We start from the raw sequence: 20,096 nt of genomic DNA, 5'->3' as shown, positions 1-20,096 counted from the left end.
ATTGACTGGTATGATTTTTTCCGTATTCTATTAAAACTATTTTTATATACTATAATATTTTTAATAACTCGGAAAAAGACGGTTTAAAACTTCGAAATCTATTTGGTGAGTGAAAAAAGATCCACAATTTGAACTTTTATCGGGTAATTATCAACGCTGCTAAATAAAGTTGCGCCTCCAGTTGGTGACGTCACGAGATTTTTACGTCACAGCTGTCCGGCCTTGTTATTACGGTGGTTACGCTTTGACGGATAGTGTCTTGATAGAAAAGTTATATGAGGAGAAATATACACAATATCAAATAATAATTTATTACATTTTACATTCTTGACTGCTCTATTAGTTATTTTTAGTGCAAAATACTAATCCTAATCTTCTATTCGTCAACAGTCTCTAGACATATTCCTTTTTTCATATTGACACTATAGCTTATGGTTCAATATGTATTCTTAATTAGCATTAGTCCGACGACAAGAGGAAAAATTACATTATTCAAGGGCAAACGGAAATTACTTCCTCGTTTTGTGAAATGATTTATCTTAAGAATCAATTACTTCTTAGATATACGTACGATATTGTTATATTAAAGGTTTGAAAAATACAGTGTCAAAGACGGCTGGGGAATGACAGCCGATGATCATTTTGGCGATATCAAACTCTAGATGTTATTACTTATACGATCAAACGAACTTACCTGAAGTGAAGTTCGATCGTAATTATATGAGGCGTCCAGTCCGAATGTATTATCTTGATTTTTCTATACGTAGTACCGTCCCTGCGTGCACAATTTTAAAGCTATAAGCTAAAATCCCTCCCGCTACCAGTCTAGGTGGCCGCGCCGGCCCTGGCGCGGCGGTCGGTATTCATTTTTCAAATATTTATTCATTAATTCAAGCGACCATGGGGCAAAACGGGAGGGGTGGGAAGATAATACATTCGGACTGGACGCCTCATATAATTACGATCGAACTTCACTTCAGGTAAGTTCGTTTGATCGTATAATTATATTCGCGTCCAGTCCGAATGTATTATCTTGATTTTTCTATACGTAGATGTTTAAAGAACTGATGGTTGCAAATTAATGAATGTGGTGCAGAAAGCATTTTTTTTTTTTTTTGAGACAAAAATAGCTGAAATTATAAATATGTTTATTGAATGCAACCAAGATGAAACCAATTTAACGGCCATCAATACATGGATTTATTAAATTGTGACAATTTAACCTATACATATATGCATACTAAGCAGAGACAGAAACCCATAAGATGGCACTTCCATAAAGGATTCTGCCAAAATTGTTCAATTATACTTTATAAACCAGTTAACTCATCGTGTCGATAGAAATCCCTGTCTCAATGTAGAACTGCGTGGATAACTCGACTATAGTGAGGTTTAACCGATATATATATTTTTAAGGTGTTTATAACCCATTGCTTAATATTTAAAAGGCCTTACTTTTTAAGCCTTTAGTAAGAAATTAAGATTCTCAATAATTTATTTTCCAAAATGCTTTAATTACGTCGATGAATTAAACCAGAGTCATCATATATATTAGGTTTCGATCCATACATTGGTATGGATATTGTGGACATTGATATAAAGTAGACACAGATATTGATCTGCGTCAATTTTATACCAGAAGTTTTATTATTATTTGTATTATTTTTTTTGTTGATAATTTTCAGTAACTATGATATGCATATATAATTATATACTGACTAAAAACAAACTGACATCTGTCTCTGATATCTAAGGTTAAACGTGAAACCAATATATGATTTATTATTTTTCATAGCAGTTCACGGCAAGAATTATATAATCTATTTATATACGTAAAACTGCAAGAAAACTATTTCTACTTTTATGATTTAATTGATATGTCTATTCTTTCCGAAATTTCTAGATAAGAAAGTAGAACTGTTAGGGAACATTTATGGTAAAATTTTAATGCAGTAAACCTTAGACACATCATATCTTACAAAAGCCTCTTTCAACGAGAAACCATCCAGATATATTTAAGAAAAAAATCAAAGTCTGCGAAAGTTTACATTAATGTTATTATAATCATCTCTTTCGAAAGTGTATTGTAGAGGAGAAAATATATATTATATACTGTAAGCTGTAAGAAAAAACTAACTTTTGTTTCGATAATTTGCACAAAGTCTGTCACTTTGTCAAAAAATGTATAAAGTATTGGCCAAAACACAACACTGCTTTTATAGACCGAAATGGGTAAATATAAACTCTAAATGTAGATGGTGAGTATTCCAACATATAAAAGTCAAAGATTTACATAAACAAATTAGCATTTAACAGCCGTTATCATAAGGACCTCCTTTTGAAATGAGACACAGTTACGTGTTCTTAAGGTTTAGAATAAAACTTACATTTCCATTAGAATAGCTTTAGCCAAAATAGAGAAATTTCTTTAGCCAAAATAGAGAAATTTCTTTAGCCAAAATAGAGAAAAATAGGAGACGTTTTTTTTTTCCTTTTTATATATATACACACACACACTACATATTAGCTATGAAAATCTAGGATATTAGCTATTTTATTATTATATACATATTTGAGTTATTATATTATTAGCTGGTCAGCTAAGTTGATTACTTTTAATGACTTGGAGGTCAACGTTAAGTTGGTTGTCGCCTATTTTATGGTAGGAGGCTGGCAAGGCAGCAAACTGGAGGGTACCTAATGAATTGGCCGCTCATGCCTCATCTATCACCCCCCCCTTTTTTCAAAGAAGGAAGGTAAAGACATATTCGAATATCTGTCACAAATATCTGGATACATTCCGTTGTTTGTATCTTTTCCTCTAAGCAAGGTTCAAAAGTAAATTTATCCAGAGGTCCTTCTTCCTCATGATTTTCATTTGAAGATCCTTCAGAGGGAAAAATAGTTGATACCTTTCGTACAAGATACCGTCAACCACATTAGGACTATGCGTCCGGTATCTATAACAACCGTCCATATTTGTTCCATGATTATATTTATGAATATTTTTCTCTTCCTTTAAAAGAATATTAAGTCTACGACGACTATTGTTAAATTTTATAACCCAGATTTTTTTTTTTTTTTTTTAAGAGTTTGATTTCGAAAATATGCTGGACTTCATCTTAACAATTATGACACAGGAGAGGATAGGCGACATGCCATGGCTCCTTGGTAAATTAGGGAGCTAAAATATTTTCTCAGATATAAAAGTTGGACCTTGTTCTGTGCTGAAGCCAGATCATTGGCTAAGACTGAATTCGTCTCCCGAAGAAGAATGTATCATCATCGAAGAGTCGAATGTTCTGTAGTCTCTTTGGATTGCCCTTCCCCCAACAAACTGCACAAATCGCTAGATTTGGTTATTTTCCTCTTCCTAGTTGCTGACCTTGTGTTCGATCTGTTATGAGATAGTGACACTTAAATAACGACTGTCCTGCTTTTTGAACGTACAGCCTTATAAATATAATGTGTGGGGGAGTTTTCCTGTTGAAATATATCGTTTTTTTTTTGAGGGTCTAAAATTTTTAGATTTATCACTTGAAATTCTTTTGTGAAATCTACTTCTACGATAACGAGACCGAGAACGTCATTTATAAAGGAATCCCTTTCACACGGAGAAGGGCATTCACTAAAATTAAAAAATTTTGTATCATTGAGACAACAACACTTCGGTTATTATAATATTATCTCGATAGCGAGCTCTGGAATATCTTAAAAAAGGAATCCCTCTCACACGGAGTAGAGGATTATCTAAAAGTACTAACCTTTGTCTCGCTATGAAAAGAACACTGGGAGAAGAACAGTCCGTGTTTATACAATATTCCTCATCCCTTTGTTTTCTCCTTTCCTCTAATCCCCACATTTCGGGATGTACTTCTATTTATTTCCATCCAATATTCGTCTAAAAATAAATATTCTAAAAGACTTACATGTAATACGTGTAATTAATTTTTCGATAAGGCTATCGATAACGTATAAAAGAAATCCCTCCCACACGGAGATGGGCATTCTCTAAAAGTACGAAATTTTGTCTCACTGGGAGATACAAATATTTGGCACCTAAATATATAAATAATATTCCCTTGAGAGTGAGATCTAAAATCTCATAAAAAAAGAAATCCATTCCAGAGATAGGCATTTTCTAAAAGTACAAAATTTTGTTTCATACCTTATTTCATTGCTGGGAGATAAAACACTTCGGCATTTATAGTACTCTGTTGATTGCGAGATCTAGAATCTCATATAATAGGAATCCCTCTCACGAAGAGAAGGGCATTCTCTGTAAGTACGAAACTTTGTCTCACGGAGAGGACAACAGTTCGATATATATATGTTATTCTCATTTTTTCTTTTTGTCTAATTCCATTGTTTCCTCCTTGCCTCTAATTTCCATATTTCGAAATTTGCTTTTACTTTAATTATTTCCATTCATTATTTAATTTCCTAAAAATAAGTATTATAAGATACTCACCGGTAATACGTGTAATTAATATCTCGATAGGGGATATCAACAATGACTTATAAAAGGAATCCCTCACACGGAGACGGCCATTCTCGAAAAATGAGAAATTTGACTCCCTGGGTGATACAACACTTCGGCACAACTTCGGTATTTATAATATTCTCTTGATAGAGAGATTTAGAACCTCATACAATAGGAATCCCCCTCACGAGGAGAAGGGCATTCTCTATAAATAGGAAACTTTGCGTCACTGGGAAAACAACAGTTCGATATTTATAATATTATTTGATAGCCAGATTTCTAACCTCATATAATAGGAATCCCTTTCACGAGGAGAAGGGCATTCTCTAAATAGGAAACTTTGTCTCACTGGGAGCACAACAGTTCGATATATACGATATTCTTATTGCTTTCTCCATTTGTCTACTTCCATTGTCTCCTCCTTGCCTCTAATTTCTACATTTAGAGATTTGCTTCCACTTCAATTATTTCCCTCCATTATTTAATTACCTGAAAATAAATATTATAAGATACTTACCTGTGATACCTGTAATTTATCTCTCGATAGTGGGATATCAATATTGACTTATAAAAGGAATCTCTCTCATATGGCCATCCTCTAAAAGTACGAAATTTGACTCACTCGGAGATGCAACACTTTGGCATTTATAATATTCTCTTGACTGCGAGATATAGAACCTTATATAAATGAGAATTCCTCTTACAAGGAGAAGGACATTCTTTACACGTACGAACTTTGTCTCACTGAGAGTACAACAGTCCGATATATATAATATTCTTATTGTTTTCTTCTTTTATCTAATTCTAATATTCCGTTATTTACGTCCACTTCGTTTTTCTCTAAAAATAAATATTATACAATACTTACATATTGTTCCTTGTGTTCTACCTAGCTGTAGAACACCGTATATTACATAGTAATATCCAAAATGAGTAGAGAATAAACAAAATGGCTTCATCGACTACGACGAAGAAATCGGAGAGCTACGATCCGCACTGCACCGTGCACGAAAGACGAATGAATACCGACCGCCGCGCCAGGGCCGGCGCGGCCACCTAGACTGGTAGCGGGAGGGAATTTAGCTTATAGCTTTAAAATTGTGCACGCAGGGACGGTACTACGTATAGAAAAATCAAGATAATACATTCGGACTGGACGCGAATATAATTGGCCCGAACTCTTCTTTATTTTTTAATTACGTTTACTGCCAGTTAGCCTTAAGATTTTAATTTATTTTTATATAGAGTAAAAATGCTTTTTAAATGATGTAGTCAAATTCGAGAAAGCATATTTTTTGGAAATCTATTAGTGTGTCTGAAAACGTTCTGTCCTTTTTTACGCTTTCTATAATATAATTAGTGTTATTTTTTGATAAGTTTTACGTCAATTTTTAGTAAATGACTTCTAGAAATTGGCCTCACCAAAATTATAATCGAATATCATTCCCCAGCCGTCTTTGACGTCGTTTTTTTTTCGATCATTCGGTATTATAAATACAAGTACGCGAAAGTAATAAAGTTTAATCAACTAATAGTAAGTAGGTATTGTATACAAATTAGTGCACATTGGAAGATTTTTATTATCGTACATTTTAAATTTAGGTAAAATATTAATAATACTTGTAAAGATAAGTCCTTATCATTTTATTAATATTTCACAAGCACGTATTGTAAAGATAATAAATTAGACTTCTATAATACACGTCACATTTTGTCATAAAATATGCAGAAAAAATCAATCTTATAGAATCTACTTAAACAATAACATATAAATGTTGTTATACAGGCTGTCCCAGAAATAAGTGCAAATATTTTAACTGGGAGTATAATTCAACCCCAGAAACACGCCTTTGAAGATTTTTTCGCGAAAAAAAAAATTTGAAAATTCGAAATTTTTTGAAAATTTTTTTGGATTTTTTTTAGTTTTTGTTAAAAAACATAATTTCTTGATAATATGGCAATATTGGTATTAGATTAAATTTACAAGAAAGAAAATCCAGAAAAGATCCAGTGGTTCTCAAAATTTTAGCAAAAAATATTTTTTTTGGGAAATTTTCAAAGTAAAATAACTCCGTTATTTTGGACTTATTTGAAAAACGATAAAGAGAAAATATCGTCCTATTGCTGCCAAAAGTCACTAACTAACATTTTTCCGAACAACCAAATTCAATCACTAACTATGTTTTGAATCGGAGAATCGATTGCAAAAGTCATTAACTACGATTTCTGGCTATTTATGTTTTATTTTAATACCGAATAGTTATTAACTATAACATCTTTATGCAATGCAATTCTTCTTTAGACGCATTTTTCTCGGAAGTAATAAAAAGTAAGTTAGTGACTTTTGGCATCAATGGGACGATATGTTTCTTTTATCGAGATCTATCACCCCTTAAAATATTTGGACTTATTTCTGGGACACCCTGTATCTTCTTCTTCCTGTGCCTTGTGCTTAGCCGCACGTTGGCGATTGTCTGTACTCTTCATACAATGTGTAGAGTGCCGTTTTCGGCTCTTCGAAATATGGTGGCTGCGTCGCTGATGTTACACCAATCCCGTATGTTTCTTAGCCACGAATGTTGTTTTCTTACTGGGCCTCGCCGTCCCTCTATTTTTCCTTGTAGAATCAGCTTAGGAATGTAATATTTGTCTCCTCTAAGGATATGGCCGAGGTATGAGACTTTCCTTTCTTTAACTATATTAAGCATTTCTCGTTCATAGCCTGCAGTTCTTAAAACTTCTTCGTTGGTTGCATGTGCGGTCCATGGCACACGTAAGAGTCTCCGGAGAGTCCAGAGTCTCCAGTTAGAGACTGCGTGCTAATAGGAAGTTTTTAAGTTTAAAAAATGTTGACTTTGCATAATTCGTTCTAAGTTTAACTTCCTCATCGCAGTCCCATCGTTCATTGATCATGGCACCCATATATTTAAATCGTGGAACTCGCTCTATAATATTTCCATCCACGGTCAATGCGGTGTTGATTGTAGGCTGGCGTCCTATTACCATATATAAGTTTGGTCTTGGCAGCGTTGATTTTAAGACCGAAACGATTTCCCATGTCCACTATCTTATTTATTATTTGCTAGAGATCCTCTAAAGTTCGTGCTAGTATTGCCGTATCATCTACATATCTTATATTGTTAATTGGAACTCCGTTAATCTTAATTCCTCCACTTCCTCCTTCCAGGGCCATTTGAAATATTTTTTCGACGTATATATTAAAAAGTATTGGTGACACTATACAGCCCTGGCGGACTCCTTGACAGACATTGAAGGTACCTGTGGATAAATTTTTGTTAACTATTATCTCTGCGGTTTGGTTCCAATATAGTTCCTGTATGATTCTAATGCCTTTGGCGTCTATTCCTATCTCGAGCAGTCTGTTTAGGAGAATATCGTGTTTAACGTTGTCGAAAGCCTTCTGATAATCTATGAAGCACACAAAGACATCTTGGCGTTGATCATAACATTTCTGGATTAGTAGCTTGATTGAAAACAAAGCCTCTCTGGTACCCAGCCCCTTAATGAAGCCGAACTGTGTATCTCCGCTTTTTTCTTCACATTTCGAGTATATACGAGCATGCATGTCTCGAAGAAAAAGTTTCAGAGCATGACTCATTAGACTTATAAGTCTGTAGTCACTACAGTCTTTTGGAGATGCCTTTTTAAGAATTGTTATAAAAGTTGATTTTAGCCAGTCGTTTGGAATTTTACCCGTATCGTATATTCGATTGAATAGATATGTAAGACTGTATAACGATTTAAATTTGATGATAAATTATAATCGTTATACTAAAAAAAATACTAAATATATAAATAATTTAATTAAATTAAACTTTTTAACAATTATGGTGTACTCATTTGCAGAAAAAGTGGAAATAATCGAACTTTATTTTAAAAATAATGAATGTATTGGGTTGCGCACATATTCAATGAACGCTATCCTGACAAACACTTTTATGGCAAAATTGTTCGCTAGTTATAGTAGCAAAATTTCGCGAAACTGGTTCCGTTATGAATAAAAAGAGGCAAAAAGGGAAAATCCTGTAGTAAATGAAGCTATGGAGGTATTCGTATTGGGCCAAGTTGCCATGGATAGTACGCTGAGTACAAGAAAATTAGCCAATGATACCGGCGTGAATCGTACAAGTGTCCAAAGGATATTAAAAAAACAAGTTCCACTCGTACAAAATTCAGTTGGTACAAGAACTTAACGAAGACGATTTTGATCGTCGCTTGCAATTTTGTTGAACTATGAGTGAACGAGTGGCGAATGATAATAATTTCCTATTTAATGTGTGTTTTTCGGATGAGTTTCTTTATGACCGGTGTAGTTAATCGGCACAACTGTCGGTACTGGGCTGAGGACAACCCCAGGGTTTTTCACGAGGTGCACACACAAAACCCTCAGAAATTGAATGTATGGGCTGGTATTTTTGGAAATCCTGTTGTAGGCCAGTTTAACGTTATTGAGAAGAACTTCAACGCACAAATCCCACAACAGCTATCTAGCAACTACCGCACCTGATTGTTCAACCTTGTGGCAAGTGAAAAAATGCGTAAACATCGAGAAATAATAACAAAAAACAGCAAATTAGTCGAAGGAACTTATCCTTATCATTTACTCTGATAAATGTTTAAATAAACTTTTCAAATTTCAATCCTTCATATTTTCTCAATGACTGGACCGATTTCCAAAAACGAAGCGGGGAAATATAGGGAATAGAAAGCTCTTTTCATTGCGGTGCCACTTGACCCCCCTTCCCATTGGAAAAAAGTTGGGGGATGACACCTCCGCTTAGAGGGTTGAAGATTTCGCAATCATTTTCGGGGCAAAAGTTGTCCCCCTCACAAACAAAATTGACGTGTTTTTGGATTTTTTGGAATAAAAACACTCTGGCCGTTATGCCTTGTGGAACGTTTTCAATGGGCCACCCTGTATGTAGGTATACGGCAGAATTCAAAATGAAATATTTTCTTAGAGTTAGGGGTTGAAATCTTTGGTGTTACAACATCTGCTGATGATGCTTAAACATGATTAGCAAAATGCGCGTCCAGTGTTAAACGTAAAGAATTTTGGTGTATTGTGGTGAATTAGTGTTTTATTTTGACATATTTCCTTCCCAAATGGTCAGAATGGTCATTAAGTCCAAAAGCTTGTTTTAATATCTATCTGGTCAGATTTCATTTCAATTAATTTTTTCTACAACAGTCAGTTTTCATCAAAGTTATTATTCACTGGTACTCAACCATCACCACCAATCGATCATTTGCTTAATGCGATTATAATTTTATTCTGTATAACCTAAATATTTCTTACGTTTTTCTCTATGGAAGTCTGCCAGATGACCTTTAGAGACGCCAGTTTTTAAATCTCAAGCAAGCAGTAGTTTGAAAAAATATATTCAAGTACCAATAACCATTTTTTGAATTGATTTTTGTGTCACGTTCTAAGGAATTCATGTTACACCATATGTTTCAGAAAATCGATTGTACTTAACAGACAAAATTTAATTTAGCTTCACATGAACTATATATTTGATTATATTTAGTCTAAATTTTCATTGTTGGTTTTAATAATCCCATAAACCCGCTAAATTATTATATTACTGATACATTTTTCAAATTCTTTGTGACAAGTGTTATTGACACAAATTTTCATTAGTCTGGGAGTTAATAAATAGACAAATAGATAATATTCAGAGATAAAAAGATAAAAATCTGAGCCTTATATTGTTATAATGTATATCATATAAATAGCGTTGGTTTTATTGATAATTTTCTTATGCCAGTGTCAAATATTAATTAGAAAAGACTATAATTATTGATATATATTGATGAATACCGGGTGCGTCTCAAAAGTGGCTCACCCCTATAACTTTTTTATTTTTTTCTGATAAAAAAACGAGATTTGGTATATTAATATATGACATAAATTAGGATTGATTGACGTATTCAATTGTTTTTGGTTACTTCCTGTTTCCCCGGAAATGACTACAACTTTTGATTTTTAAATGCAGTTTTTTACTTTATTCGATAGGAAATGACATTCTGAATAGATTGACATGTCATATGTCAACTTTTGACATTCTCGCTTAATAAAAAATCGTATTTTAAAATTAAATCTAGAGTGCCATGGCTATGTTAAAAACACTAATTCTTAATCAAAGGGCTTTAGAAAATAAATTTGATCGTCTAATGTTTTTTGTGTCTTTTCCTGGCCAGATAGAAAATACTCAAATCGTATTTTTAATCATATCAATTTTTTCAAAAGGAACGAGGGTGGCTCATAAGCATTTTTTTGCGAATAATTTGATACCACACACTTGGTATTTCGAGTCAAATTTTCGTTACCAACCACAAGTTATCATTCCAAATAAACCGAAATATGCGAAAATGTCAAAAATTTACATATGATATGTCATTCTATTCAGCGTTTTATTTTCTATCGAATAAAATAAAAAATATCCAGAATGCCATTTAAAAATCAAAAGTTGTAGTCATTTCCGGTGAAACAGGAAGTGACCGAAAACAATTGAATACGTCAATCAATCCTAATTTATGTCATATACTAACATACCAAAAGTCGTTTTTTTATCTGAAAAAATAAAAAGTTATAGGGGTGAGCCACTTTTGAGATGTACCCGGTATAATAGTAAATAATATTAAACTTGCTACATGTCAACCTTTTTTTGAGCAAAAGTTATATGATTAATATTTATAATTAAAAAATTAATTTGAAAATAGGTTAATTAAGATGATTAGACGGAGACGGAGACTGCAGAACAAAAATTAAACAAAAGTATTTTTAGAATCCATAAATTTTATTGACAAAGTTAAGTAATTAGATATTTTCCTCTGGGCTAATCAAAACCTTGGTTTTAATGGAAAATATTTATATTACTTGTCGATAAGTGATCTGTCGTTTTTTCTACAAAAGATGTGACCGATATCTACAGGGTTGTTCACCACATACGATACGGAGTATTGTAGCTAAACGATTAGATTTTTACAAATTTTAAGTTTTGGGTTCGTTGAAGGACTATTAGAGCTACAATTTAAAAATATTTTTACAAGATACAGAGTGTCCCAAATAAATAAAAAATATCAAAGTTGTATTTTTTTAAATGGAACTTTTGGGTTCGTTAAGGACTATTTTTAGTTTCTACGATTAAAATAAAGGTAAATTTGATAAAGGTTTATCACACTTAAACCTTACCGTTTTTTGAAATATTTTTAATTTTGTGAAATTGCAGTCAAAATTTTAAGGCTTCATTTCTCCAAGGGTATCAAAGTTTTAATACTAAATATTTACTGAAGTTTATTTATTGATCAGTTATTGTGTTGCAATAATAAAAATTATACTACCTTATACAGAGTGTCTAAAATGTTATTTTAAATAATTACTAGCTTTAAACGGCAATAACTTGTTTAATTTAAATGGAACACCCTGTATATTTTATGAGAATCAGATGCACAATGTAATTGTCTATCAAATTGTATTATACCATTTTTTACCTATAGCCTCAAGTTTCCGTAGAAAATGGATTTTCTTGTAATTTTAAATTCATTTATCAATATACCCACGGAATACTGACATTTTAGATTATTTTTAAAGATGTACCAAATTTTTAAAGAGTACAGATACTAATATTGTCGATATAGCTTGTTTATTTCATTAAAAAAATAAAAAAAAACTGTTTAAATATTTGTTAAAGAGGACCAATTAATATGATTCCAATATTCAAACTACATTAATTGACTGTTTCCGTTGATTAATAATAATTGCTCCAAAAACTAAAAAACTGAATTTTTTATGTGTATTAGACAGTGTGGTAAAAAGTAACACCTTAAAAATAATATTTCATTTTTTGACAAATGCTTATTTGTAACAACAGAGACATTCGTTTTTATAACTTATTATTTTATTGATTTCTTATTCAAATCCACATTTATTTAGAATAATTTATTCACGAACATAATTAAGTATGTAATTAATTAGTATTTGGGCGGAAATAATGGTGGTATATTTAATTAATGGTATACTCTTTTATGAAGATTTAAATAGTTTTTTGCATACAAATGGGCTAATAATATTATCATTTTGTTAAAAACGATAATATTACTAGCCTGTACATTGTGTACATTTGTTGCTTTAAAAACAATCTAAAATGTCAATATTCCATGGGTATATTGATAAATGAGGTCTAAATTATAAGAAAATGCATTTTCTACGAAAACTTGAAGGGATAGGTAAAAAGTGGTATAATACAATTTGATAGACAATTAAATTATGCATCTGATTCTCCTAAAATACTTTGATATTTTTTATTTATTTGGGACACTCTGTATCTGTAAAAATATTTTTAAATTGTAGCTCTAATAGTCCTTCAACGAACCCAAAACTTAAAATTTGTAAAAATCTAACCGTTTAGCTACAATACTCTGTGTCGTATGTGGTGAACATCCCTGTATATACCGTATGTTCGAAAAACGGCGTCAAAGACGGCTGAGGAATGACAATCGATTATAATTTTGGCGAGGTCAATCTCTAGATGTGATTTACTAAAAATTTACATAAAACTTGTCAAAAATTAATACTAATTATAGAAAGATTAAAAAAGGATCGAACGTGTCCAGACACATAAATCTATTTCCAAAAAAAAATGTTTTTCGATTGTGTGGTACGTAAATAATGAATAAACATTTTTCTGTTTGTTGTTCTCTGTATAGAAAATAAAACGATTTCATTGTACAGCAAAATTTTGAGATATAAAAACCACATCATTTATGCATCAACCGCAAAGTCATTGTAATTTATTTTATAGGATTATAATGTATATTATTTTCTTTATTTTTGAATATTCGTTGTGTTGTTTAACTTAGGATACAATTTAGTAGAGTTTATATTAAATTTTGATATATTTTATGGTGACTTTTCAAGATACGAACCCACCTCAAAGGTAGTAAAGCTCTACAGACATTATTTCATTATATATCCAGTTTATAATTTATTGCATTTATGACAGGGTGGTCCAAATTGTATTTCTGGAAACTTCGGCAGCATATTCTGCAGATAAAAATAAGTAAAAAGGTTCGTATAAATTCATGGCCTAAAATACTTCGATTTGGAGATACAGGGTGTAGAAGTTTGGTTTGGTTTGGTTTTTTACACGAAAAAAAAAATTTTGGAAATTTTTTTAGTTTTTAGTTAAAAAACATATTTTCTTGATAATACGGCAACATACGTAGTAGATTAAATTTACAAGAAAGGAAATCCAGAAAAGATCCAGCGGTTCTCAAAATTTTAGCAAAAAATATTTTTTTTTTAGAAATTTTCAAAGTAAAATAACTCCGTTATTTTGGACTTATTTGAAAAACGATAAAGAAAAAATATGTTTCTTTTATCGAGATCTACCATCCCTTAAAATACTTGTACTTTTTTCTGGGGCACCCTGTATACAGGGTGCTACAAATTCGAGGTACGAGCATTGGTATCTCGGTAACCGTAATAGATACGAACATAGTTAAATTGGGACAAAGTTGCCGTATTGGGATGTTCACCAAGATGCCATCAAAAAAGTTTTAAAAATTTTAAGGATTGCTGAGTTTTTTGGATAAACTGATTTTTTTGAAAATCAATTTTATTTTTTCCTGTCGTTAATTTTTAGAAAATTAAAAAATTAATTGCACATTCTCATAGCCACTTTATTAGGGCTATCTGGTAGTATTTTTAGATTTTTAAATTAGCTGATAATTTGTGAGATACAGAGGCCAACTTAATTTTTTTAAATACGGACCTGCATTTTTTATTTCAGGTTTTGAAAGGACTCGGTCTCCTGAATACAACGATATGCCACACTTTATACTTTTTTTGTTTTGGATACTTTAACAGCAACAAAACTTTTTAATTATTATTTAAAAAAAGTCCGTCTCTGGTGTCTTAAATTATTTAATCTGATTATATTCATCGCAAAAATAATGATCAGCGCTAATTAACATTGAATAAGGAAAATCGAGCCAATTGGAAGATTTAGATAAATAATATCCAGATCAGAAATTTAAAGTTATTATTTTTAACTTTTTTTATTGTGAATTGGAAATCTTACTGTGCGATCTAATAATATGCATAATATTAATCGTAGTTATTATAAATAAATCAACTTCTACAAACTAGTTTCTAATGTTCTACATGTTCGAAAGGGTTACCACCCTCCCTATTGCACAAATTAATTTGTCGCTCAATTTTATTTATAGCTCTTTGAACTTTCTTCTTATACTTCCAAATGCATTTTGTACTCTTTATTGTAAATGTTGAGATGAATTGATTTCACTCTTACAAATGACATCAAATAACGTAGCCCCTTGGCGATAGGTCCAGAAACCTCGCTGGACATTATACTGCTCTACCATTTCCAACCCATCTTCTGGGAAAATGATTTGATTTTTTATATTATATTCAGGGCCGGGTCTACCTAAGGGCTGTTTGGGCTGTAGCCCAGGGCCCCGAGGTTACAAGGGGCCCCCAGACCCCGCTAAAAACAACAGACCCATAGGTGGGAACTGTTGAATCGTGAAATAAAATTAAAATTCACGTTAAAAAGTTTAAGCCAGACCAGATGGTCTTGCCACTATGATGCTGTCAAAGCCTTAAAAAATAATTATGATGACATTATGAAAATTTTCGAAAGTTTCACCGAAAATGAGGTTGAGAAAGTTGATTTCCGGAAAGAGGCACGAAATTTATTCAATAAAATGGCGAAACTCGAGGCTGCAATTTTGATTATCTTTTGGGAAGAAGTTTTGGAGAGATTTCATTTAGTTAATAAAAAAAAATACAGAGCCCTGGTTTAGACATTTGTAAAGGCAACAAGTTAATTCTGTCATTAAAAGACTTTTAGAACAACATACGACACCAATCAGATCAAAAGCTAAAGGAATACGAAGAGAAAGCTAAAAAATTAAGTACTAGTGTGGGAATAGACTACAATGACATAAACAAGAGACGCATTACTCCACAATGTTCAGATAAGTCTACAGGTGAATTCTCAGTATACGGCGCAGAAAGATTTAAAAGAGACACGTTAAACGTTGCGTTGGATAAGCTGATTATGGATTTAAATAAAAGGAGCCAAGTCTATATGAGACTTATAGCAAAAAATTCAAATTTTTAATGGATTTGCAAGACAAAAATATCAAAAACATAGATTTAGAAATTGCTAGTCATATTATCGATTACTATCCCGATGACGTAGACGAGCATTTAGTGAATGAGTGCATTCAATTAAAATCGTACTTACTCCAATCTAAGCCAGAGTCTTACACCTCCTGCAGTGACATTTTATGCTCATGTATGAAAATAAACTTATTGACGTGTTCCCTAACTGCTATACCATTTTAAATTTTTTTTAAACACTGCCAATTACTAGCTGTGAAGCAGAACGCTCCTTCTCCAAGATGTAAAAAATAAATATAGGACAACAATGTCAAACCATCGACTAAATAATTTATCACTTCTTTCCATAAATTGTGATCTAACAAAAGACTTGCAATGTGATGACCAAATAACTGTCAATTTCTGTGACTGCAACCTATCAATTTCTTTTACTAATTCATAATAAATAAATAAAATTGTTTTATTTTTTTTTATTCTTATTATAATATCACTATTTCGGTTTCTCTCTCACCCAAAGATTGCCTGGAAGAGATTGTTACCACAGCAATAAGGTCGCCTTTTGTACAACTAATACTTGCGTAGATTTAAGTAACATTTATGTTTTTTTGTGCAATAAAGAATACATAATAATAATATATCATTATAGAAACAGTTTTTTGACATGGCTATTAGTTAAGCACTTAGGTAGGCCTCTAAGTAGTTTCAGCCCAGGGCCCCACAAATTCACGATCCGCCCCTGATTATATTATATTTATACTAATTATTTTATATTAATTTATTGCATTCGATTTTCCGTACTCAATGTTTTACCCCACGTTATTCTTAAGTTTCAAAGCTTATCAATATTGTAACGATGAAAAGATTAAATATGTAAACTAACACAGCCGGACTTGAAATTAGTTTAAATAAATTGTGTTCAAATATCAATACAAAAAAAAATTAAGTGTGGCATATCATTGTACTGAGGAGACCGAGTTCTTTCAAAACCTGAAATTTAAATGCGTATTTAAAAAAAAAAACAAGTACGCCTCTGTATCTCAAAAATTATCAACTAATTTTAAAATATAAAAATACTATCAGATAGCCCTAATAAAGTGGCTATGAGAACGTGTAATTAGTTTTTTGATTTTCTAAAAAGTAACGACAAGAAAAAATAAAATTGATTTTCAAAAAAATAAGTTTTTTCATAAAAACTCAGCAATCCTTGAAATTTTTGAAACTTTTTTGCTGGCATCTTGGTGAACATCCCAAAGCGCAACTTTGCTCCAATTTAACCATGTTCGTATCTGTTACGGTTAACGAGATACCAGTGCTCGTACCTCGAATTTGTAGGACCCTGTATAGGTAGCGCCCCCCTATAAGTAGGAGTCATTCTAGCGGAAATCGAATTTCTCGTCTCTCTCAAAAAATATCGAGACACCAAATTTTCATCCAAATATGGACGTTAGTAAAATTTATTTAGAAAAAACGCAATAAATATGAAATTTCTACACTTTGTATATCTCCAAAACAAAGCATTTTGGGACATTATTTTATACGAACTTTTTTACTATTTTTATCTGCATCACAATTTGGACCACCCTGTATAATTTTTTTTTAAATTTTTGATATTAGTTAAAATGTCAGTGTGGTGAAAGTTATCTGACTATTTTATAGTTTCACTTTTGCGTTTCTGCAAATAAGTTGTTGCGATTTCTTGTAGGTCCTTTTATTGTGTTTCCAAAATAATGCCATGTCATCCTGCTAGTTTTGTATTTTAGTCTCACAAGAATCGAAAATATTAAAATAAGCTGTTGTCTAAAACGATATTTAATCAAGTTTGCTTTTTGAGCTATTTGAATATTATTATTTTTAAACTAATCGACTATTTGAATAAAAGTAATTATTACATATTTCTAAATGAAGCATGCATTTTTCTGCTTTTCTGTTGTGAGTTTTTTAGGATAATTAGGATACGCACTGACATGTAATTCTTAGTCGGCCGACTATTTAGTTGCAAAAGTGAAAACAATACATTCTTATGGGGCCGATCGGCTCAATATTTGATCACATTATCAATTACAGGCAATTTTTAATCGGCCGACTATTTAGTTGCATATTTGTAATCAATATATCCTTATGGAGCTGCGCTCACAATGCAATCAAATAGTCGGCCGACTAAAAATTACAGGTCAGCGCGTAGGCTTATTGTGTCGAATTTCTCTTCACAGTATCCATACTATTTCAAATCGTAAGTCAGGGATGTGTCATCAAAGTGTCTTGTTTTTGAAATTAATATTTTTTTTACAATCGCATATTGTTTTGAGTAGTTTATTGAAAAATATTTTGTTTTTTGATTTTCGCTATAAAGTTTTATAAATCTTATCTTATTTCTAAATTTGGAATATTTTAAATTTCCCATTGCCCATATTAAGACGGAAGGTATCATACCTTGACCCGTTAGCATTAAATGAAAAACGAATATTTTTTTATGTATGTAACATTAAAAAAGGAAATTAAATTTTTTCTTCAGTTTTCAGTTATGAAATGTATGCAATTAGCATTTCTTAAGCGTATATTATGTTCTGTATTTTTTACACTTTATTTGTTCATTTATATTTTTTTTTTTGAATAATAAGAAGATTTATTTATGCAAATTTTCCATCATTTCACGTTTGTTTAAACAAAATATTAATAATTGCTTACCTGATATTGTTGCTAAGTACTGTAGATAACGGGAGCCTCCAATATAATTCATTATTTAGTTTTTTCTACACTTTTAACGGACGAATTAATAATAAAAAATTTCCAAGCACCAGCGCACCGCTTACATCTCAAATATAACTTTTTGCCTACTGACTACTACGAACGAACAGCTGTTGTAGAAAACAAAAGTTCTCCAACCTGAAGCACAAAAAATACGACTGTATGTTTAAGTTTCAAGGCTGCCGTACACAGCACAGGCTTGAAATTATACGGGGTATATAAGTAGGACTTTGCTTGAAAAAATGGAAATCACTACTAAACACATTCGAAGTATAATATAATATTTTTTCTTATTTTACTAAAATTCATATTTACATACAGGGTGTTTCAAAAAGCATGTTCCATCTTTCGTGTAGAGGTTCCTCATGTAAAAATAGGATTTATTTTTCATATCAACATAGGTCCGATTCTGCTTTGTTTCGCTACAGCGGGTTATAATCTGATTTTTTTTCGATTTATTATAATTTTCTTCCGACCGCTTTTAGCGATTTGAATGAAATTTTGAAGGTAAAAGTTACTATAAGTGCTAGATATTTAAACGCTAAAAAAGTGTGGATAGATTTACCAGGGATGTGCATATGGGTTATCATTAGGATATTTTTCTAACAAAACATGTGCGCCACTGACTTTTTTACCTCTTGTTGGAAAAATTAAATTACTTAATGGGGAGGGCCGATTAAAAGTTATATCTAGATATATTATCCATTTCGATCTCCTCGATGCGATAAACGTATTTTTTTTAATTTTTTTAGTAAGAAATTAGTAAATGATTTATTTAATCTAATTTATAGTAATAAATTTATAAAAAAATATAAATTTATTACTATACAAATTATTAAAAATTTAATTGGCGCCAGGAGGCACGTATAGCCAAATCAAACCAAACCAAACCATACTAAAATATGTTAATAAAAAGTTGGTAGGCACTTTAGTTTCAAAGTAAGTAAAGGAATTTTTCCAATTTTGGTCCGTGGTTATTTCCCCTATCCGCCACCTGGGGTCGCGTCCGATGGGAGTTTGGAGTTCTCCACACGGATTTTCTCAAAAACGGACTACGGAAACACGGAATATCTCAAAAACTGCAACTTTGACTGATTTTGATGTTATTACAAATTTTGTTGCAAATATTATTCCTAATCTTAAATTGAAAACCGCGTTTCGCTAGCTACAGTAATTTTGGAGTTACGATTTTAAACGTAAAATTTAGAGACTTATAGTTTTTTACGTTAAAAATTATCGAATAGATCCGTCATCTGCCTTGAAACATTGTATTCTAGTAATTCGGCAGCAAAAACCATTCATTTATAAAATTCATTCATTTATCAAATTCATTTATTCGTCAGGATCGATTATAATAAAATATTAACTGGATTTTAGTTGTCGCCCGGCGACGTAGGTTTTTTTCCGAGAAACCCGACAGCGGTCGGTGGCAATGCTATGAAAGAAGCCGGCATCTTTGATTTTTTACGGAGTCAGATAAAAATAAGAACACATTATTTTTTTTTATTGAGGTGCTAGTATTTACACAGAAAATACATAATGAAGGGCGCTGTTACGATTTTTTTAAATTTCTAATCCCCTCCCATACCCCCTTACCAACCTCCCACCCCCACCAAAAACTAATGGCCAGATTCTCGGGTGCCACAGTATTTTTGTGCCAAATTTGGTTAAAATCGGTTTAGCGATTTTTGA

The 20,096-nt window shown here is 31.8% G+C and overlaps 1 protein-coding gene across 2 annotated transcripts in view; it reads right to left on the bottom strand.

The window, feature by feature from the left end:
- The window catches only part of LOC115883717 (facilitated trehalose transporter Tret1-like), a 31,717-nt gene extending 13,087 nt beyond the window's left edge, over positions 1–18,630 (bottom strand). Inside the window, exons 1-3 of one of the 2 annotated variants that reach the window (XR_004050437.1) lie at positions 18,345–18,630; positions 3,765–5,323; positions 3,123–3,628 (exon numbers count right to left, since the gene is read on the bottom strand). Coding sequence is in view for 1 of the 2 variants with exons in the window: in XM_030902117.1 (XP_030757977.1) it covers positions 18,345–18,396 (52 nt within the window). In the remaining variant the exon portion in view is untranslated. Of the gene's footprint in view, positions 1–3,122; positions 3,629–3,764; positions 5,324–18,344 lie in introns of those variants that run through there. The other variant, XM_030902117.1, reaches the window with a different exon arrangement.
- Positions 18,631–20,096: the final 1,466 nt, after the last annotated feature.

Source organism: Sitophilus oryzae, unplaced genomic scaffold (genome assembly GCF_002938485.1).
Source record: "Sitophilus oryzae breed Bouriz unplaced genomic scaffold, Soryzae_2.0 scaffold_1977_pilon_pilon, whole genome shotgun sequence".
Classification (NCBI taxonomy): Eukaryota; Metazoa; Arthropoda; class Insecta; order Coleoptera; family Curculionidae; genus Sitophilus; species Sitophilus oryzae.
Note: the sequence above shows the minus strand (reverse complement) of the source record. Positions and strands in the feature narration are given on the sequence as shown.